The sequence below is a fragment of the Bombus pyrosoma genome, linkage group LG11, assembly GCF_014825855.1.
Source record: "Bombus pyrosoma isolate SC7728 linkage group LG11, ASM1482585v1, whole genome shotgun sequence".
In the NCBI taxonomy this organism is placed as follows: Eukaryota; Metazoa; Arthropoda; class Insecta; order Hymenoptera; family Apidae; genus Bombus; species Bombus pyrosoma.
Window position 1 is genome coordinate 16,433,275 of NC_057780.1, and position 22,313 is coordinate 16,455,587.

The window sequence follows — 22,313 nt, forward strand, 5'->3', positions numbered from 1 at the left end:
GAAAGAGAAAGAGAGCTTTCGCATGAAAATCTCACGAAGAAAGTTCGATCGTGCCTTCTAGTGTTCGCAGTGACATGGTTACGCCTCTGTTTTGGCGAACGATCCCGCGACGATCGCGGTTCCATCAGATGCAAAGGTCACACGTTACGTAATTTTGTTCCAGAAGATTGCGGACATTTGCTTCCGCGATTTCATACTTTCTCTTTCTCTTTCTCTCTCCCACACTCTCTTTTCCTCCTCTGTTAGACAGCCGAGAAATTAGCAAGCCGTTATCTGTTTTACAAGGATTACAAAACAATTTTTTCTTGACGTCGTAAATGCGATACTAAGCTTCTCGATTCGAGAGACAAAATGTTGCAATGATTATGGAACATCTGTCCTTTTTAAGCCATTCGCATGATAGAATGGACCGACATGTTTGCTACATTACGATAATGGAATATTCCGTCAAAATACACGAAGTAAATTACCACGATTTCGTTTCGAGCAAGTGAAATAACGCTTCGACTTCAATGAATCCTAAAAGATTTATACATTTGCTTCGTAACAATATAACAAATAGTTGCATTTTTTGATAAGAATGATTCGTTCTTTGATTGCGGATGGTTTAAAATAAATAAGAGATACGTATGCATGGGAGACGGTGTGAACCATGTGAGAACAGTGTACGATTCCTCTTTTTTTTTTTTTTTTTGGAAAGATAATATTGTGACTGGAATGAAGAAGGACGATTAAAGTGTAAATATTTGTTAAGCGACTGCGTGTTCTTTTTTTTTCGCACCCGTTCGAAACAGCAATGAGAAACATATCATTGTCAAGAGACATTTAAAAATGCGTATTGTGAAGAAGCATCGCGAAACGCGCTATAAATTTCCTGAAAAGAATAAAACCAAGAATCTCAACTTTAGCCTTTTCATCGAACATCTGTTTTTGTCAGAGCTTAGCCGAAAAAAGTTAATTGTTTGCATTGTCGGAGCTGTTTAAAAATCGAAAGATAAACAATCTGCTCTTCGTTATCCTCGACATTGGTACCTTATTTCATCGATTTTTTTACTTTGTTTTCCTTTTTTACTTTCTCTTTCTTTAAATCGTCCTTGAAGCTTAATTTCGTTTAACTTGAAAACAGTATATATGGTACGGAAGATGTTAACTAAAACCGCAAACTTCCATCCTTTATTTATTCCAAAACGAAGATTGTAAATCATTTATATATACCTATACAAGCGTCTTCTTTATTAAACTCAAAGTCACGTATTTGTAAATTAAAATGCTAATTTTTATTTCCATGAAAGAATTATTTTATAGCATAAGAAATTGTTTACAGCATATATTTGCGTCATTTATACGTGACAACGTTATATTGCGACGGGAGTTTTTCTGACTATCACACGTATCGAAGATAAATCGAAGACCTTTCCTAATCAGAAAGTTCGCCAATGGCATTATGAGTCTCCTCGTGCAGGCCTGCCAACGAAACTGCACGTTTCCTCGTTACGATCAGCGAGAGAGTTAAAAGATAACTGTAACCGGATTTACGTACAAAGCGAAAGTGTGGTTCTTCGTACTGGATATGGATATACAATCTTTCACAGTGTCTAGTTACGACTTGTTATCAAGGCACGTATGTAATATGTGTAAACGTATTTCCGCCCGGAGGTAGTGTCATTACGTTGACGTATGTAAATATGTATAATATGAATACGTTTAGAAAACTAATTTGGGCAAGCAGTTATACAGAGTGTCTCGTTTTAATCTTCCCAGGCAAATGTCTCGAAAGATACGAGAAATATAAAAAGATGTTTCAAATGAAAGTTATAGCACATCGAGGGAAACAGATACTTTTGATGACATTGAAAAATCTTTCAGCAACCAGCTTTGAATTTTTAAATTGGGTTCTATATTTTTAAACGTGTCATCTCATGGCTGTCATTTTCAAACTACTTTAATCTGATATCTAATACTTTACTTACCATTAATACTTTATTTTAATATATAATTCCGTACACAAACCATTTCTGAGATATAATCGCTCAAATTTGACATTAACGTCACCTGATGTACAAGGCGAGAAGGTTGCACATTATGTTGCCATCATGTTGCTGTAAAAGAAGCCGATTTTGTTCCTATGTGTATATTTCACTGCAGTGAATTATGGGTTCTATTGCGATAGATGTTTGAGTTCTTTGGAAGCATTTCCCTACTCTGTTTACTGCTGTAAACGATAGATTCTAGCACGTATGAACAATTCTACGTATGATACCTTCAAACGTTACTGGTTTAACTTGATAAACGTTATTCTTTAAATAGCTGTACGTAAAAAAATTTGTCAACAACATTTGAAAATATGAAACGTAGGATTGCTCATACGTGTTCGAGTCTATTGGCTATCACACTGAACAAGGTTTACATTTCGTTTATAAGGGAATATTATATGTAGTGAAACACATATATACAAATAAAGTCGGTTCTTTTTCGAGCTAGCACGATATACTAAGTCTGACTGTGAAACCTTCGTACAAGTGTACAGTGGATTACGTTAATGCCAGTGACATATCAAATTTGAACAGTTATAAGTCGGGAACAGCTTATGCAAAAAATATGTTTTGATAGAGTTTCGAAGACATCTCGATGTGAGCTAAAGCGATGTACATAAAAATATAGGTTCGAATTAAGAAATTCGAGGTTGACCATCTGTAAAAGATTTTTCAATGTCTCCATAACGTCAAATATGCTACAACTTTCGTTTGAAACATTTTTTTTATACTTCTCGTATCTTTCGAGATATTTGACTACAGAGAAATTGAAATGGGATAACCCGCACAGTTAGTTGATCGATCGTCTAAAAATAGCTGAAAAGAAAATGAAAATCTGTTTGTTTACAAGTACGGAAATTTTTTATTAGAATATATTAAGTGGAAAAATTGTATTACAATACTTTAGATGAAAACTTTCCGATTGCAGAGATAGACATCTTTTATTAGAATATCTCCTGGGTAAAAAATTTTAATTCACGAAGGTGGACATTTCTTATTAATATATTTTAGATAAAAATTTGTTTAAGTGGAATTTGCGAAAGTTTAATAGTTTGGAACAAACTTTATGAGGTATATTTAATACTTCGGCAAGAAACCGGCCGCCAAACAATCAAACCTCGAGGATACAGACGTGCGCCGAATTTCTGTCCAAAGATCTTTCGTTGTTCGTTGAAGAAATATTCCTTCCTCAAATGCTCAACAATTGTCGTAACACTTGTAATACCTAGTGATACTTGTGCAAAAACAAAGACGATAAAATTACGACTTTTAATATCGGTATCTTTGGGATCTCAAGATAAGGACGATCGCACGATCATAAGCAATCTGTTATGACGAATTTGTTTCTCATTTCCGGTGAACATTTCCTCAAATATTTCTGCAAGATCAAACAGATGTAGGAGGTAAAAAAGAAAAGTACGGAATTATTTCGTGTGTCATACGTGGAGGTTACAGTGACAAATGTTCATCTAGATATTCGTCGGCCTTTATACACCACGTTAAAATATATTTCGTGGCCTCCTAGGGACGACCGTGAGTTTTGAACGTAGTATTGAAACGTTTTGCATACAATTATAAAAAGATTCATGGCGTTTCTTTCGAGTTCTCTCAACCAGCTTGTTTCGTTCACGATATTAACAATCTCTTGTCGATATCGTTCACTTTACGATACTCTTCGAATCGATCTTTCCGATAAAATATTTTCACGACTTGATCGCCGTGAAATCTATACCGTGTAAGTACCAAGTAAGAATCACATTGTTAATGATTATATTCTTGATTATACGTATTACAATGCTAATGAAATTTCAACAAATGTTGTTGAATACTTTCGCGAGTCACTACGTGTAAGTATATAGGTAAGTATTCGTTGCTTTTTTCTTCTTATCAGCGAATGTTTTGAACGAATTTTTGGACGATAGAACAAGAGAAGGAGAGATATTGAGAAAAAAGCTAGTTTATCCGTATGAAGACGATGGTAGATGTTCTATTGCCTAGCACCTTACGAAATTTCCACGTGGGTCTTCGTAATCTTTCGAGTGACATTCCGGAAACTTCTTTTTTAACCATTGGACAATCTAACGAACCGCATCGGGAAAAATTCGATTCTCGATGCACCAAATTGTACGCGCTACGCAATTGTTACGCAACGAACGATTATTACATCTCTCTATGATATTATTGCGTAAATCCTATCGATTTCGTTGAAAATAGACGCTCCGACGCAATGTACGAGTTTCCTTCGTCTCTTCGTGGTACGATAAGTTTTTCCTTCTAAATCAATCTGTGTTTCAAAACGCGAAGGTCTTTTTTCCGTCACAATTTTTACGAAATCCCGACTAGCTTCTCGTAATTTGCGTGATAACTGAGAATCATGATTATATCGACTGCTACTTTTTATAAGATTACTGCTCTTTTATTATAAGAAATTAATTATATTTTTTCGAGTCATGAAATCGTATCATAGAAAAGAATACAGATAGAAACTAAGAGAACGATGCTTTTACAAGTTGATATATCTTCAGATTCTCAGAAAATTGATTGATTGATTCGATTGATACCATACGGTAATGTTCACAAAATTTAAATTCAAATACATCCGTAAATCGCAGATTCATTTCTGCGTGACGTCACATGAAAGTACTTTTTAAAAATATCATTGTTATCGTCGTCATGAGATCATTATCGTAGGTGATCTAAGACTCTTGCACAGTACTGTATGTATAACTACTAAAGCAGAGGAATTATGGTAAACGTGTGCTCGTGCCCTCGTGTTGGTCACTGGGAAGGTTTTTACGCGGGTCAGGGACATTTTCGGAGGCGTTGCCTCTCTTTTAAATTTATCCTTCACGACAGCATCGAACTGCTGCCTCTTATTAACGGCAGCGATGTAAGTACGTTGCCTCCCGGTTGTTGAACCTGCCAATTTTGCCTCGAAGAAACGGACATTCGAGGTGAATGATCGGCCAACCGATCTCCCCGCTAGAGATTTAACGCGTAAATATGTTAGAAGCTTCCAAGGTCGAATTATACAACGTATAAGATACCAAGTAATGCTAGCTGGCACCATTCGACGATTTATTTGATTTTTTATCCTGGCAAACGTCACCAAGGACGCCAAGATGGATCAACTATACCGTTACAACTATTTGGCTTTACATTGGAAGTCATAGGATTTTATAATTCCATTGATCGTTCAGCCCTGCTGTCCTTAAGTCTATAGAATTCGAAATAGAACTATTGTAATGTATATCAGGTTTTTCAATATTTGATTTCGATATTGAATGTGTATGAATATTACGTCTATTTTCTTCCTCCTCTTTTTTTCTTTTTTTATTTTTTTTTTTTGAAGATTAATTAAAGTAAAGTATAAAACTCGAGTTAAGTAAAGAATTATGAAGGATCGCACGCCGCTTACCCCAGAATATTGAGGGGGTAAAGTCTTTATAAAAAAGTTATCTAATATATCAGTAGGTAGCTTCTTGAGTTAGGCGAGCGGTTGGCATAATCGAAGTTGCTTCCCGTTGGAAGCTCCTCATTGGATTTTTATGTGTCGTTTGTAATGAGGTCTTGAGGTTTTCTCCTTATCAATCTACGCAAATCCATATAACGTACATACGAGCTATGTTGCTTCTGCGTTAGGGTGTCGCTAATGACGTGCGCTGTATTTGTAGCATATTTATTGGCTTTGTCTTTCGTTTCTTTTATTTGTAAATCTTTATGATTGTAATAGTTCGTTAAGCTTTTTAGTTCAAATAAATGTTACTTACAATTAGTTTTAATTATTTAATTTAATTAATTTTAACGCGCCCGTCTAGAGCCAACTCGCATCCAATATTAGAAATATACATATTCAAAGCAATTGTTATTCTTTGTTATCCATATTACTCCTTTCCCTTACTCAACTACGTTCTCGATATGCCAGCCACGAAACAACAAATTTCATATTTCGTTATCGTCTATCTGACAAGTACTTATATATATATATTTCGCATGATTCTCTCGTTATCGCTATACCCAACGTTTTCTATCGCCAAGAGGTAAACCGTTCTTCGAATCCTTTAATAATAGCTCGGTATTAAATATAATACACGCTGCGCCATTATTATTCGAAGACACGACGCTTCTGTTCTTTTTCTTGCACTGAGTAACTCGTGACTAGTCACGAGTTCGAGACTTTCAAGAATCCAGACTTCGAATCATATTCGAAGTGATTCAAGTCTTTCGTTACACATATGGATTCGAAGCAATTCTAAGTGTTTGGGGTCTCGTCACTACTCGTGGCTCCTCCGCAAACTCGAAATCCTCGTCTGTAAAAATAGAATAACTATTAGCGCGACCACGCTTCTGACCGTCAAATCGAGGTCTCTGCTCGTACAAGAAGATAGTGTCGAACGAACGAGCTTCGCGAAGTGCGAAGGAAGAAAAAGAGAGGATGCTGCTTTAATCAGGGCATGTCGGCGGAGATAGGAGCCAGGTTACGGAGAGAAAATGTGCAGGTTTCGTGCGGCGCAACAACTTTCTTTCTTCGGATAAGGCGCGTGGGTTGCCGAACCGGGGCCTCAAGGAAGCGTTTCCTACGGTAGAAATGGCAACAGCGACGAGGAGACGCAAGGGAGGACAGGAACTTTCTCCACCTTCATCGCTCGCGACATGCTGCTTTGGAAATTATGGCTCTTTTCTCGATAGACGATAGGAAAGTTCCGCTAAAATTTCGTCTAATCCGCGTATTTTTTCATTGCTTTGATAACGATATAAAAGTTTCACACGAACGAAAACAAAGGAAATGGGTAGACAATAACAGGATGACGAATTGTAACCGTCTAGATAGCGATTAGATTCGAATAATTACTATCGCTGTAGTAGTATCCTATAGGCTAAAAAAGCACGGTGTACTCGTTTTAATATTTCATCGATGCCTAATCTTCTCTTCTTAGTTAAAATGTTCCGTCTAGCATTTTTTCATAATTAGAGAAACAAGCATGGGACAAAGAAAACGATAAAACGTGTTTTCTCCAGTTTCGAAATCGTGAACGGAACGTTTTGATTAAAGGCCGAGCGATAAAAGCGTACATTGTTACAGAAAACAAAGCAAAAGCCCAAAATCTTATTATTTTCGACAAATAAAGCTTTTTAGCATATTATTATTACTTGGATTATTAATCGGAAACGAGATCAACGTCTACTTTTAAATCTTTATAAATATCGTGATTCCACTGCATCGTTCAATTTTCCGAGCTACTAATTATTCTCATTAGCTAAATAACTTTGTTAGCCTGTTGGACGCGCTCGTTCATGAAGCATTATACCATCGCGTGATTCATCATTAGCACGATTTTATCGACTTTCTTCAAAATTTCTCCTTCTAGAAAAGAACGAAATCAAGCGTGTCGAACATAGCAGTTAATTCGCCATGTGAATTACATTTAAATTAATTTATTTCTTTTTCTAATAATAAGAGCGGTGACAAAATTTGACAAGAAGTTGGCTAAAATCGAAGGTCAAAAACGCTCGATATCGATCAACATCAGAAGTATTTCTGTTTATAAAATCCTCCTTAATCTGTCTCATAAATCCGAAAGTAAAGAGTTTGTCAAGTGGCAAAACAGTTTTATAAGGTCTGATAATTGGAAATGCCGATCTTATTACCACGCATTGACTTCTGAAAATCAATCTAATCGCATATGCGAACATTGGTGATCGTAAAGAACAAAATTATTACAGTCTGATCCGTCTTTAATCTTGTAATTAAAGAACATTTTATCAAAGATAAACCAGTGTTTGAATGTTTTTGAGCGCTAGTGGTAATACAGGTGGAAATGTCCGGAAGTGATCTTGTTAGAGGACAACGTAAAATTCCATCCGAATAGAAACGATCGTACTCGTATTCGTAAGATTAAGATTAAATTCGTAAGATGAAGTTCTTTGATCTTTGCGAAATTGAAAAGTATTCTGTTTGTTCGTCGTATCAGCAAGGTTTTAAACGTTTGCACACTTAAGGCAATTTCTCACTATTGACAAAGCGATTACTGTTGATGTCCTACTTTTTCAAATTTTATGAAGTCCTTGTGGTTGTCAACGATGAAGAATATCCTTGTGATTCGTTTACAGTAGCGGCCGGAGGGAGATGAAATGTCGAAGAAAGAAGAAACTTTGGATTTTTGCTGACTGTCGATAGAAAGAAAAACATTGTCACCATAGACTCGCTAGAGACGAGAACATTAAATATTCCGTAGGTAGGTTAGGCCATTGTCGATTGAGAAATCAAACGGAAGACACGAACGTGGCTCGTCGTTTGTTCGTGGATTGCGAAATGTAGGATCCGACGTTACATCAATTCCTGACTTGCTCTATTAGAGAATACTATATTCAATGAACGGAATTTGTCCTCCTGCAAGATAAATAGTTTTTAACAACATTGCAATTTTCTTAAAATGCCATAAGTATCTCTGTATAATATTTATATATCGCAGAATTTTCCATGGAGCGATATCTAGCTTGCTTATTTTATGGATAAACGTAAGAAAAGCATGTTATATAAACGTAAACTTGTGAATGTCTTAAAAGTTATTACAAATACTAAACAACAAGGGATTGGTTTTCTCTTCGATGAAAAATAGAAACAGATTGGCGATACTTACATGTATTAATTCCATTCCAAAATATGTAAAAATTAAATTCATGAAATTTTGAATTTTTTTGTTGATTTCCTCTAATTTCGATTAATGAGTTACGAATTTTTGCATTAATTCCTAACATGCATTAACTCTTATCACGTAAATTTTTTCCTATAACATTCCCCACAAATAAACATCCTCTAGTGGCATAATATCCAACGATCTTGAGGGCCAAAAGCTAGTCTTTGTTGCTGGTCTATTCTAGATGTTCTTGTCACCTTCTTGAATATTTAAACAGTATTAATAACGATAACTATATATACATATATAGAGACTAATACTATAAAGCAGTATGAAATTAACATGATAAGAAATATTATTCTCTTCTGTATAAAAAAAGATTACGGATTCATGATCTATTTGCATAATATCAAACCTATTAAATTATTCCTCTCTTCAACTATTTCATGTTGAAATACTTTCTTTCAGCCACGAAAATATTAAAGCCAGAAAATTAACAAAAACGAATTCATACTTTTTCCCGTGTAGTCTTCATAATCTTCGTTAAAGAAAAAATTAATCCGTTACTAGTTCGTATTTTATAAGTCTACGTTTATATGACTTCTCTCATTTTTACTCATAGAATATAGTATATAGCTTTGTTTCGCAAAAAAGACTACTATATTCGTTATATATTGTATAAAAATGTCCGTACTGTTCTTAGAAAAACGCAACAATATTATAATATTATTGAAATTATTGATTTGCATTTGGAAATTATTGCAGTAATCGAGAGATTTGAGATCGTTGACAGAAAAGTTCACGTTTCATCACTGACACAATTCCAAAACATAACCCCAACCTAACCCCAATTGTTGATTTTTCGTCTTTATTAAACAATATATCGATCGAATGAAAACACGTTATGTCGAAGGTTACGTTCTCCAAGAGAATAAGATGTTTAATTTTATATTAAATTACGAGTCGTGACTAAATTGAAAATTGATAAATTGTAAAAATTGTATTGATCACTCATGGTATGATGTTGGGACAGGTTACGTTGAGCTGGTAAAAATTTACGTGTATCAAAATCGAACGCATAGCGTGGGTGAACCACAAGGGAACGACTTATATTTAGCTACTCGTATATTAACGTCGAGTAGCGTTTTATTGCAATGTGCTACTCTCGTTCACCCCGGTCACGCTTTCTCCGAGAAACTCGAGACAGGGCTCTACATTTCCATTTGTACAATCTACAGCAATTATATTTTAGATCTTCGAGAAAGTAATACATACTCATATTTCATATTCTATCGATTTGCAATTGATACATATATGTGGACACAATGTTTATACGTACCTTGTGATATTCCATTTCAAGATCAATTTCAACTTCGTTTTTATATTAGACATGATTTTGCATGCTTCTGTAATACACGAGTATTATTAAAATATTTGAATTAATGGCAAACTAATGATCAAAAGCAATACTTATCTATTATCTTCTTGTGAAATGAGTAAATATACCTATAGAACATACATTCTTTATTTCAGGATTTATTACGCAAGAGTATATTAAAATTAGATAGAATGGGCAATTGATCGAAATGTTGACCAATTTTAGATATCATTGATAGAATTACATAATCACGATAGACTTACTATTAATTACGAAGAATCTTCTCTGTTTTATCCATAGGTCGACGATCAAACGAATTGAGGATGACGAATTCCTTAAAAACCAAAACTGTCTCAAAAAAATAAAAGTTGTCACTTACAGATGACGATTTTTCTTTGATCGCATATTAATTTCTAAAAGTAAATTTTACCGTACCACGATTTATTATTTCACGATAACTTTAACGAAGAAAAAAATCGTCTTAAATATATTTATAACCTTATAACTAATGCTAATAGCTTTGTAACTATAATTGTTACACGCCGTTAAAAATAAAGAAAGTATTTACATATTTTTGTACGGTAGTACACGTATTTAACGAAATGAAAAATAAGAATTTATAGGTGATTATATATCAGTATATTAATTTACTGGTTAATATATTTTTTAATGATCTTACAAGTTTCTCATCGTTGATAATTAATAGTACCGAGCATCTAAGTTTTTGTATTTAACGTTGGGCAATGTGCTAGATATTTGACCGTGGAATCAGTGATACGTGAAACATCAGGGACGAATTATTCGTTTCCTATGAGCATAATTTCCCCTGCTGTTTGAGCGAGGGACCTCGCCTTGTTCTTCACCATCGTGCTTATACCTTAGTTGATTTAACCAACGATGACCTTGAATAACGTTTCTAACCTATACAGGTATAGGAAGAAAGAATTAATTTAGACATACTTGAAGTTATTTATCAAGGTAACTTGGAATAAAATAAAATTGTTGCTTTTAATTAATCGTTGTTTATACCATTACATATAATGATCCTACAATAAAAAAAATGTCAAATACATTTACATGCGAGAGCGTGTATGTCACAGCAATGTCAATTCAAGAATAGTATTGATTATATGGCAAATTTTAAAATTCGGAATACCTAAAACGTAATTTTAGATCTAAATTTAAAAATGCAGATCTTTAAATTTAAACGTCTAAATTAAAATTAAAACATGCAAATTTATAAATTTAAATTTCGGACAGTCAAGTCGATTCTATTGAATATCGATACGTTTCGACTTATCGAGAAGTTTGCTACAAGCCAAGATTGTGAAAGCCTGTAATGGCGGTCAGTGGACGCTAGCAACAGCTGTTCCGTTGTTTGGAACGTATTTGGAAGGAAAATTTGTGTACCTTATTGTCAAATTAATTAAATATCTACTTTGTGATGTTAACAGCATAAATGACAAGTTTGAAAAAATTAACATATTACGTGTGTACGAAGAAATAGAGAAACGAATGTGCTTGGAAAAATAAATATAATTAGAAGATTATAGCACTGTATTTTTCATGTTTACATGTTGTTAAAAATGATTTGCAGTGTCTCGCATTCATAAAAATTGATTAATAGACTAGAAGTTATAGAAAATTAATTTTATAAGAAAGAAAAACGCGATAAAATGTCAAGTAGGAACGAAAGCAAAGGGCCAATTCCGCCTCGATGGCTTCATTGTCCACGGAAAGCAGTAAAACTAATACAGAATAAATTTCTGGCTTTCAAGACTCCGCTATCGTCTGCATTTGATAGCCAAGTGCCAGAAGAATGTCGTTTCACAGTGGATATGTTATTCGCATCGTTAAAGAGTCAGAAAATAAAATTAGGTTTATGGATTGACCTAACCAACACAACGAGATTTTATGAGAAGGAAAGTTTAGAAGCGTATGGTTGCAAATATTTAAAGTTGCAGTGCAAAGGTCATGGTGAAACTCCCTCTGAAGAACAAACAAGAATTTTTGTGCAAATTTGCAGAAATTTTATATCGTTTAACCCGTTGGAAGTTATCGGTGTTCATTGCACGCATGGTTTTAATAGAACTGGCTTCCTTATAATTAGTTATTTAGTAGAAACTGATCGTACTAGCGTTGACGCTGGTTTGGCAGAATTTGCCACTGCAAGACCACCAGGCATATATAAAGCTGATTATATTCAAGAACTATTTAGGAGATACGATGATGTGGAGGATGCTCCTGATCCTGCTCCTAGACCAGCTTGGTGCTTAGAATATGACGATTCCAACGTAGAAGATACAGATGAAGGCACTAGTGCTAATAGTGATAATTGTAATCAAGACGTACCCAATAAAAAAAGGAGGCGTGAGTTTAATAACAAAAATCCAATATTCATGGCTGGTGTACCTGGAGTAACTCCTATTTTAGAGGATAGAAAATTAAGTGGAATACAGAGACGTGTTCAAGGCATTTGTTCTTGGAAATCAACTGGATTTCCAGGTTCTCAACCAGTTTCTATGGATGAAGATAATATTAGATTACTACATGAAAAACTATATAAAGTTTCATGGAAAGCAGATGGAACCAGGTTAGATAGCAATATATTTAAAACATTGAGGTTAACTTTAAAATAACTATATTTAATTGACTATATTTATTTAGGTATATGATGATGATTCAAGCAGACGGAGAAATTTATTTTGTAGATAGAGATAATAGTGTATTTCAAGTTAATGGAATGACTTTCCCACATCCAAAAGACATATCTAGAACTCTTAAAGATACATTATTGGATGGCGTAAGTAATCTTTTACAAGGTTTGTAAATTTTGAAATTATCGAACTGGTTATTGATAGAAACAACTTTATAGGAAATGGTGATTGACAAGGCAAATGGTAAAGAATATCCAAGATACTTAGTTTATGATGTAGTGATGTACGATGGCAAAGATATTAGCAAATTACCATTCCATCCTGAGCGTTCTTGCATCATTGAACGAGAAATTATAGGCGGCAGACATAGAGCAATGAAGGAAGGAAAATTGAGAAAAGAAATGGAACCCTTTTCAGTACGATTAAAACATTTTTGGGATGTGACACAAGCTGCTAATTTATTAAGTGACAAATTTGCCAGACAACTAGGCCATGAACCTGATGGTTTAATATTTCAACCTGCTAAGGAACCCTATTGTCCAGGGCTTTCACCAGATGTTTTAAAATGGAAACCCTTGTCACAGAATTCTGTTGATTTTAGATTAAAAATAATTACAGAATCTGGAGAAGGAATTCTTCCAAAGAAAATTGGTTATCTCTATGTAGGTGGTATGAAAGAACCATTTGACAAAATGAAAGTTACCAAACAAATAAAAGATTTAAACAATGCCATTATTGAGTGTAAATTTGAAAATGGCCAATGGGTTTTCATGCGTGAAAGAACTGATAAATCATTTCCTAATTCATACAATACTGCTCAATCTGTATGCAAAAGCATTATAAAACCCATAACAACTGAACGACTTTTAGATTATATTAATAGACACCGATTTCTAATAGATGATTCTGATCTTATGCCACCTCCAAATAAAAAACATAAAATATAACTGACTACACATAGTTTTAATAATACTATAATGTATTTAAGATTTAAGAAATGATAGGCTTATTGTGAGATTTTAATTTGACTATAAGCATAAAATGTATCTAGCCTATTGTACTTGTATTGTATTGAAACTTGTTTCAATTGCTGTAAAACTTTAACAATTTTAAATTGTTCGCTCAATAAAAATACCATGTAATAAACTAAATGTCTTTTTAGTCTTACATAAGATACTTATCACCTAATCCTTTCCTTGTCAGAATTATTTTATGTCTTTTATTAGAATAGTTTTGTAAGACTGTGATTTCTAATTTTTCAGATAGGACTGTTTTGTTATGGTGCACAAAAGAATTGACAATAAAAGAAAAAAGATCGCTACGTGTTAATATAGAATTCGATCATGCGACATTAGTACGCTGGTCTCCTGATGGTAAAGCTTTTCTCATTCATAAAGCTGTAGCAAATACTATCGAAGTTTATAAAATTTCCAAGAAACCAGATGGTACCTTAGCCTCTGCAATTAAAGCTTTAGAATTTCCGAAGGTATGTACTAAATGTCTCTTTATTATATTATTTTTTATACATAAATTTCATATCCTTTATTATTAATTTTTTAGCGGCATACAGAAGATGTTGTTGGCATGGATATTGCATGTACAGGAAAATATATTATTACATGCAGTAAAATGAACGATCTTGTAGTATGGGACCTTAAAGGACAAGTTCTTGCAACAATAGAATTGCATCTTGGATCGACCTATCGAGCACGAATATCACCTTGTGGACGTTTCGTCGGTACATCCGGTAATTCTTTATAATATTTTATCTTAGCTCTAACTAACACTTACTCTATGTCTCAATAATGATATTTTGTTATTTAGGGTTCACTCCAGATGCAAACATATGGGAAGTAGTATTTAGTAAATCAGGAGAATTCAAACAAGTAGTAAAGGCTTTCGATCTTGCTGGTCACTCATCTGGAATACTTGATTTTACCTTCAGTGCTGATAGTAGTTGTATGGCTACTGTATCAAAAGATGAAACTTATCGTTTATACAATATAAAAAGTAATAAATTGAGGTATTCTTTTTGTAAATTATTTTTGTGTCAAATTGTGTTACATTTGCCAATTTATATGTATATAGTTGAATTCGAAAAAGGAGAGGACCCTCATATACTTCAAACTGGACCATGGGAAAGTACAATAACAGCTAATATTGCATTATCTCCTAATACTGAAGTTGTAGCGATAGCTCATGGATCTTCGTTAAGTTTTTATTCTACAATTACTGGCTTGTTGGATACTACCATAGAAGATATTTTTCTGGGTATTTTCTCATTATAATATATGAATACTGCATTTTTTATATTTATATACATATAATATAATATTACATTATAGGACCTATTACGAGCTTAGCTTTTGATGCTGTGGGAGAATATGTTCTAGTTGCTGGAGATAGACATATAAAAGTTTTCCGCAATGTTGCTGGTTATCGAGTAGCAATCGAATCTGCAAGACGTAAACTTACACAAAAGCAAACTTCAGCTACAAAGGAACGTTTGGAGAAACTTATTCAAAATAACAGAAAGTTTCTTCAAGCAATGGAAGAGAAGCGTCCTTAATGAATTAAACATAAACTTTTTTAAAGACAAATAATTTTAAAATTGCATTTAAAGAATTGTTTGTAATATAATTTTCTAATGTATTTGAATAAAGAGATTCATACGTGAATTCATTTGTTTATAATAATAAATTAAAAACATTTGATACGTTTAAAGAACTTTATTGTTTTTGTAACGTAAATTACGTCATGTACGTAGAAGTTATAGTTTTGAATAATGCGGGAAGGAACCGATATGTGAACTTTTTTGACCTTGAGCAAATAAATATTTGTTTCTGACAACATCATTTCGTTTATTCATATTGCCAGTGATAGATGTGGAGAACGTTATGCCAGCAACAGAGGAGGTTTGTCATTAATGAAAATATCATTTATATCACGTTTTCTTATATATTACATACATTTTACAGCAACCAATTTCCCAAGCCGGATGGGATTTCATTACCGATTTAGGTACTCTACCAGAAGATGAAAATATTAGTATGTATGCATATGCTATTTCTGTATAAAAGCCTTAAATACTTTTTATCAAATAATAAAATAACAAAAAGCATTTTACAAATAATGTTTCTTTCTCAGTTATAGATTTTCTTTTACGAAGATTACAACGTGGTCAAATTTATACATGGGTTGGTTCACTACTCCTGACATTAAATCCTAACAATGAAGTATCAACATCTCATTTGTATAATTCTTCAGAATTTAATAAACATATTGAGATATCTCATACTACGTATGAAGCAAATCCTCACATATTTGCTGTTGCTGCTAAGGCACATTACAATCTTATCAAAGAACATGGACGAAATGCTCAGGTAGAACATTTAGAAGATATAGATCATCATAAAAAACATTGATTTTCTTTTCAAACTTATCAGTATATCATATATTAAGGTAATTGTTATAAGTGGAGAAACTGGAACAGGAAAAACATTCAATGCTTGCAAATGTCTAGAGTTTCTTAGTAATATTAACAAATGGTCAGTACAATTATCTCAAGGAGATTGTGCACACAATATTATGCTAAGAATTACAGACGCTTGTCGTTTGATATCTATTTTTACAACTGCCTGTACTGAAAAAAATGAAATAAGTTCAAGACATGGACAACTTGTAAAACTTCATTATAAAAGTGGTATTATTTCTGGTGCAACTATTAACTCATTTCTCTTAGAAAGAAATAGAGTAACAAGAGGTTCAAGCAATTTTCAAATTTTTTATCAGGTTTGATTTATTACATATTCTTATGCAGCTGAAAGTATCTGTAAGAAATACTAAAGAAATATATTTCAGATGATATTTGGAATGTCACCTACAGAACTTGAAATTTTTAACTTATCTAAAGATAAATATTATGATATATTAAATGTTATAGATTGCAATAAGAAGAAATATTTTCAAGAAAGTTTCCAAGATACTCTGAATGCATTGGATATATTGGATTTCAAATCTGATCAAAAAAAGAACATTTTTCAAGTTCTTGCCTTATTGATTCATATGGGAAATATTAAATTTAGAGAAGATGGTGAAATATGTGCAATTGATTTTAGTAATAATAGTATGTTGCACTAATTATCCTATACATATAACACAAGAATGAGAAATTTTATATAATCATATTTGTAGAATCAAAGGAAGCTTTGAAAAGTACTTGTGTTCTTAGTTCTTTAACTGAAGATACTATCATAGAATTACTTACTACTATTCTCATAAATCCACAAAGTACTTGGCGGAAACATACCTCGTATCATCGACACCTTGTTACTGTTGATGCGTGTCGCAACAGATTACATAGTATAATTAGATATATGTACGATCTTCTTTTTCATTGGATCTTAAATCATGCAAATAAAACTTTGTCTTTAAAACAACAATATTCACAATGGCTTGGTATGCTATAACACTGAATTTTATATTGAAATTTTATCAAATTATGTACATATATATGTATATATCCTTTTTAGGCATACTGGATATCTTTGGTTTTGAATCGTTTACTAAAAATGGAATAGAACAACTATGTGTAAATTATGCTAATGAGAAAATGCAACAATATTTCATAGAAACTTGTGTGGAAAATAATCGTAATGATTTACAAGAGGAAGGTTTCATTAAAATTTGCAATCCTTCACATACTATCAATTTATACAAAGAACGCCTAAACGTTATTGAAGAAAATTTATTTTTGACCTTGAATGATGTATGTAAAATATATATATTTGACTGTATATAAAAGTTATTATTACAGTGATACTGTGGTTATTATATTACAGGCTTGTCAATCACCACTAGTGATTGATGTTTTAACAATAATTCAATCAGTATGTAAAAATTTGCACAATGTACAAAAAAAATTTTTAAGTGAGAAAGAAGGAAACTTCATTATAGAACATTATTCTGGTCCTGTTACATATTCTATAGAAGATTTACTGTCTAAAAATACAGATAAGGTATTAAATATATTTTACGATTCAGAATAAAAATTATTAACAATTTTAAAAATTTGTTATAGGTTCCAAATGAAATATCTCTAATTTTCAGTACAAGTAAGAATAAATTTCTTCGTTCCTTAATCAATTTTGGAGAAGAACAATATTTGCATATTGTAAAGGGATCTATTACAAAAAAAACTATGTTAGCTAAATTAAAATATAATATGGATACACTTATTAAGGAACTTAGGAAATGTGACTTGCATTACGTACGATGTGTTAAACCAAAGTAATATATGTTTTTCTACAATTACTTTTCTATGATATCCTTGTATTTAATAATTAATTTTTTCAGTCGATCAATAAATAATGAATGGGATCGTAAAAACTTCCAAAAACAATTGGCATGTATTGGTATTTTTGATGCTTTACCTTTAGCTAAATGTAAATATCCTATTCGTTTGCGTCATCAAGATTTTTATATTCGTTACTCCAGAAAGCCTATGGGTAGGTAGTACAGATACTTGTTTATTTATTTAGGTATAGAAATGCAAATAATTTTTAACAGAAATGATTGATCTCGACAAATGTAAACTAATTCTGGAGTCAATTGTACCTAAGAAAGATCTACAAACACAGGTTCATTTTGGAAAGCAGTTGATATTTTTAACAGAGCCTATTTTTCTTAAATTAGAATCCTATAGAAGGAATTATCGTATAAAATATGCTAATAAAATAAAAACGTTTTGGATAAAGCATAGTAAGTATAACATCTTACATATACTTTTTTGTTCTTTTTTCAAAATTCTTTTCACAGGACGTAAAATAATACCAGCTATCTCAAAATATTTGGGAACTAACTTTTCAATACAAAATAATTACAACATAAACAAAGACAAAACAGCTGTCAAAATTATACTTGAAAGTGAATTGAAAACATCAAATTCTTCGGAGGAAACTCCAGTCTCTCAGAACAATAAGGAAAGAAATCACCTAAATCTTGTAATGGAAAATAAGGAAGATAAAAATAAGAATATAAATAAAAGTCTGAATGAAACTTATTCAGAAAATAAGAATGAAAATAAGAATAACTGGCCGGAGATGCTAGATATTTTTGGAAAAGTATATGTCCTTAAAAATTGGCCAAAAATAATTAACCTTAGATACCAACTCAGTGATATACAAACTCAAACTTACTTTGATAATAATACTGTAAAATTTATAAAAACGATCAATTCTGATTATTTTCCAAAACTTAAATATGGTAAAGACTTTCATATGTACAATGATATGGTAGATGATAATTGTAATGACAATAACAATAATTTATTGAAACAGCGTTTAGCATTACATAGTTCTTTAATGAATATAAACACTGTAAAGAATATCAATGAAAAAAGATATTCTATGTATTGCAAGAAGGTTAGTACTTTTGATATCTTAGTATAATTTTAATGTACTAAAAATTTATTATTTTCAGGACAAAATTGTTACTATTGAAATAGATTCCTGTTTACTTTTTTATAAGAATCGAATTTTAAGTCGACGACAGCTTGCTGCAGTATGTATTTTAAAATTGTGATAATGTTGAAAAACAACACTGATGGTAAAAATATTTATTTCAGATACCGATAAGGATGCATACTCGGGCTACATGTTTGATTAATTCGCATATATTACCACGTAGTGTATTACCGCAAGGGTTACAAGACTGTCTTTAACAGAGAGAGTCGATCTTTTCGGTGAGGTCATGGCTTCAGTCTTTTTCTTATTACTAATTTAATAAATATATGTTATAGTTTTCAGCAATATACAGAAGATATTGTTATAAAAACGTACTACTATAGGTAGGGTCATAAATAACAAACCTTAAACTTTATGTATAAATGGGAAATAATGTTTTCTCCCTTTAACGAGAAAATATTACGATGTTTATATGTATTTTGAAACCAAATGAAATCTTTTAAAAAATAATATTTGTTTGTATCAAAGGCTATTCGAATGTAAACGTAAAATTATTATTTAAATCATACATACTGAGACATACAAATTTATAAATAACCGTATAATAGATTATAAATATCGAATGATCTCTTTCTTTTATCTTTAAGTACTAATAACCTTCGTGATGCTACTAGAGCAAGCGTAGCTTGTAGTTCACTTCTTAAAATCTGATAATTCGCTCTCAAACTAACACGCCTTAAATTACTAGATGGTACCGGTCGTCCACCGGCGAAGGCAAATCTAAAATTGTATTGCAATATAAAAGATACATACGAAAATACTTTATCTTATTGATAAATTTAATATAGTTGCATACCTTATTTCTCGTCGTGGACCTCGTAATGTAGAATCAGGAAATGCTGTTTGTCGATCCCATAACAACCGATTACTTATTACTGGCCTAACTTTAACGTATTTTATTTTACTTTTAACAGTAATAGGAAGAGAAATAGGTTTTTTATAACCATTTACCGTGCTTTTATAACGAAATGGTAAATATGGTAGTAAAGAATCTCCATAATGTTCCATGAAAGCTTCAATATCTAAAGTATGAGCTTGTGATTTTATAAGAGCACAAATACTAAGCTATAATTGAAAGATACATTAGCAATGGAAAGAAATAATATAAAAAAATATATTTTAAAGTTAGCTTACAGCTATCTTTTGCCACAGGATAGAACCAGGTAAGGCAAATTTTAAAACAGTATGTACTGAGAGTGGAGAGCCTATTTCTTGTTGGAAAAGCATCAAAGGCTGAATACTAGCTAGTAACTCCATAACCAAAATGTTTTTCTTATTACCATTTATATCTACCTTTTCTTCCTTTAAGAGTACGTTCTCCAACATGGGGATATATCTTTGAACAATAAAAATCGATTTTATAACAAGATAATCATTACTGAATGACGTCTAAGTGTATAATAATTTATTTACTTATCAGCAATAGATGGCCAACGAAGCATTAATTTTAATGTGCAATCTTTAAAGAGTGCTTCAAGGTTTGGATTTATGAAACTCTGTCCTAAAAGTAATTCCAATAACAATTCAGTTAACTTATCAACCTGTAATAAAAAAATATTAGAGGTCTTAAAATATCTGTTTATCCATAAATCAATTAGTGTAATTCATATGATCTTACTGTAGAATATTACCGAAGTTAAGTGATATGGATAAACAGCTTCACTGTTGCTTGCAATCGCAATAATAAGTTGGCATGTTCTTGTTGATACTCTTGTGTATTGCACATTATTCGAAATTATCATAGATCTAGCAATAGACATTAATTTATCAATTACTCCTTCCCCGCTCAAATGAACATTAGTGGCACAATCATTAATTAGAACCTATAAATTGTGTATGTTATAATATTTATAACAGATCACATAGTTAAATTTATCATACCTGAAATGTTTTCTGAGATCCATTAAATAATGTTTTTAATGCGCGCTTTGCATAATTATTTCTTGCTTCTGTTAGTCTGGTATCACATATTTCCGATTCTGTTGAATGCGTTATTGATAAATTGCAAATAATGTTAGAATGTAATTAAATTAATAAATTAATTAATAAATAAGTAAAATATACCTTGAATGAAGGGTACACTAGTTTGCGATATGTTAAGTGGATCATTTATTTTTTGTACTAGATTAACAATACGTTCATTAGGAACAAAGACTTTTGCTTCTGTATGATATTCTGGTAGAGATTCTGGTGCTCCTAATACTGGATCTGCATCACATAAATTGGTAATCACAGCGTTTACATCTGTAGATGTTAGACGTTTTCTTTTGCTATGTTTTAATCTTGTTACACATTTCTAAAAATGAATTTCTATCAGCTTCATTCTAACGATAAACATGTATTATATATATATATATATATATATATATATATATATATATATATTTTTCTTTTAAGAGTAAATTTAATAATAATTCTAGATATAATAATATATGTATAAAACTAATATACATGTAGAACTTCTCTAAGTCGATACGAGGCATCTTCTGCAAGTCTTTTTAATAAAGAGTCTGGTAAAGGATGCATTCCCAGCTCTTCTCCAATTGCAGATATCCAGTCTGTACTAAGAACAGCATATCTCCTCGTATTATTATCGTTTGCATTATTGCTGTTGCTGTCTCCATTATTATTAACGAAAGGGTTGCTATATCCTGAACTAGTTTGATTTGTTAACATCTCTTTCATGATTTGAGATTATACGAAATATAAATATTTCGTCTACAATGATTTTAAAACAATATGGCTGACGAAATGGAAATTATATCACACATTATAATTTCTTTTAATTGTTTTACAAGATATATGTTTTAATAGAGTTTAGTAAAAGGCGATAATCAATTAATTCAATATAAAAGTATCGGTTTCCTTCATTAAATTTTATCAAAATTCTATTACAAACTAAACAATAAATGTAAATTTGTTGCATATATACATATTTTCAGACAGATGGATGTTATTTACACACAACATAGCAACTATAAAACCTAAAAATTAAAATTTCGTCCTAAAGATGTCGCCATTACTTGCCAGAAGTTTTCTTCTTTTCTTGTCTATTTTACGAAACAATATATCGTCCATCATTG

At 31.9% G+C, this 22,313-nt stretch overlaps 4 protein-coding genes and 1 long non-coding RNA gene across 11 annotated transcripts in view; 3 read left to right on the forward strand and 2 right to left on the reverse strand.

The window, feature by feature from the left end:
* LOC122572693 (transducin beta-like protein 2) overlaps nucleotides 1-15,384 on the forward strand; it is a 60,559-nt gene extending 45,175 nt beyond the window's left edge. The window contains exons 5-9 of the mRNA XM_043738005.1: nucleotides 13,969-14,192; nucleotides 14,267-14,453; nucleotides 14,531-14,716; nucleotides 14,795-14,977; nucleotides 15,052-15,384. Coding sequence (XP_043593940.1) covers nucleotides 13,969-14,192; nucleotides 14,267-14,453; nucleotides 14,531-14,716; nucleotides 14,795-14,977; nucleotides 15,052-15,275 — 1,004 coding nt within the window. The 3' untranslated portion in view covers nucleotides 15,276-15,384. The remainder of the gene's footprint in view (nucleotides 1-13,968; nucleotides 14,193-14,266; nucleotides 14,454-14,530; nucleotides 14,717-14,794; nucleotides 14,978-15,051) is intronic.
* LOC122572702 lies at nucleotides 1,325-17,015 on the reverse strand. 2 transcript variants are annotated; one of them, XR_006318531.1, is made up of 3 exons: nucleotides 16,974-17,015; nucleotides 8,078-10,970; nucleotides 1,325-6,343 (listed from the first exon to the last, which is right to left on the reverse strand). It is a non-coding gene; the product is annotated as an uncharacterized LOC122572702 (long non-coding RNA). The 2 variants fall into 2 exon arrangements; XR_006318532.1 differs by lacking the exon at nucleotides 16,974-17,015 and having other exon boundaries at nucleotides 8,078-8,424; nucleotides 8,675-11,092.
* On the forward strand, nucleotides 11,395-13,852 carry LOC122572696 (mRNA-capping enzyme). The gene is made up of 3 exons (XM_043738019.1): nucleotides 11,395-12,642; nucleotides 12,717-12,852; nucleotides 12,925-13,852. The coding sequence occupies exons 1-3, from the start codon at nucleotides 11,726-11,728 to the stop codon at nucleotides 13,651-13,653; spliced, it is 1,782 nt and encodes a 593-aa protein (XP_043593954.1). The 5' UTR covers nucleotides 11,395-11,725; the 3' UTR covers nucleotides 13,654-13,852.
* LOC122572692 (unconventional myosin-XIX-like) lies at nucleotides 15,522-22,286 on the forward strand. Of its 6 annotated transcripts, none has more exons than XM_043737996.1 (14): nucleotides 15,589-15,621; nucleotides 15,685-15,754; nucleotides 15,854-16,089; nucleotides 16,169-16,498; nucleotides 16,568-16,832; nucleotides 16,901-17,164; nucleotides 17,239-17,474; nucleotides 17,548-17,724; nucleotides 17,787-17,995; nucleotides 18,062-18,213; nucleotides 18,275-19,128; nucleotides 19,187-19,267; nucleotides 19,332-19,448; nucleotides 22,173-22,286. In XM_043737996.1, the coding sequence occupies exons 1-13, from the start codon at nucleotides 15,604-15,606 to the stop codon at nucleotides 19,425-19,427; spliced, it is 2,988 nt and encodes a 995-aa protein (XP_043593931.1). In that variant the 5' UTR covers nucleotides 15,589-15,603; the 3' UTR covers nucleotides 19,428-19,448; nucleotides 22,173-22,286. The 6 variants fall into 6 exon arrangements, 5 of the variants coding, with proteins under 5 accessions (XP_043593931.1, XP_043593930.1, XP_043593932.1 ...); XM_043737995.1 differs by lacking the exon at nucleotides 22,173-22,286 and adding an exon at nucleotides 19,506-19,788; XM_043737997.1 differs by lacking the exon at nucleotides 22,173-22,286 and having other exon boundaries at nucleotides 18,275-18,466; nucleotides 18,524-19,128; nucleotides 19,332-19,788.
* LOC122572697 lies at nucleotides 19,307-22,215 on the reverse strand. The gene is made up of 8 exons (XM_043738020.1): nucleotides 21,682-22,215; nucleotides 21,295-21,526; nucleotides 21,112-21,209; nucleotides 20,862-21,053; nucleotides 20,644-20,771; nucleotides 20,365-20,566; nucleotides 20,027-20,295; nucleotides 19,307-19,950 (listed from the first exon to the last, which is right to left on the reverse strand). Exons 1-8 carry the CDS (start codon nucleotides 21,913-21,915, stop codon nucleotides 19,758-19,760), a joined length of 1,548 nt encoding a protein of 515 aa, XP_043593955.1. The 5' UTR covers nucleotides 21,916-22,215; the 3' UTR covers nucleotides 19,307-19,757.
* Nucleotides 22,287-22,313: the final 27 nt, after the last annotated feature.

Coding starts and splice junctions, on each gene's coding strand:
- LOC122572696 (XM_043738019.1), top strand. CDS start 11,726: ATGTCAAGTAGGAACGAAAGCAAAGGGCCAATTCCGCCTCGATGGCTT. Junction 12,643..12,716: donor TGGAAAGCAGATGGAACCAG/GTTAGATAGCAA, acceptor ATATTTATTTAG/GTATATGATGATGATTCAAG. Junction 12,853..12,924: donor AAGATACATTATTGGATGGC/GTAAGTAATCTT, acceptor ACAACTTTATAG/GAAATGGTGATTGACAAGGC.
- LOC122572692 (XM_043737996.1), top strand. Junction 16,833..16,900: donor AATTGATTTTAGTAATAATA/GTATGTTGCACT, acceptor TCATATTTGTAG/AATCAAAGGAAGCTTTGAAA. Junction 17,165..17,238: donor ACAATATTCACAATGGCTTG/GTATGCTATAAC, acceptor TATCCTTTTTAG/GCATACTGGATATCTTTGGT.
- LOC122572697 (XM_043738020.1), bottom strand. CDS start 21,915: ATGAAAGAGATGTTAACAAATCAAACTAGTTCAGGATATAGCAACCCT. Junction 20,567..20,643: donor TGGCCATCTATTGCTGATAA/GTAAATAAATTA, acceptor TATTGTTCAAAG/ATATATCCCCATGTTGGAGA. Junction 19,951..20,026: donor GGTCCACGACGAGAAATAAG/GTATGCAACTAT, acceptor ATACAATTTTAG/ATTTGCCTTCGCCGGTGGAC.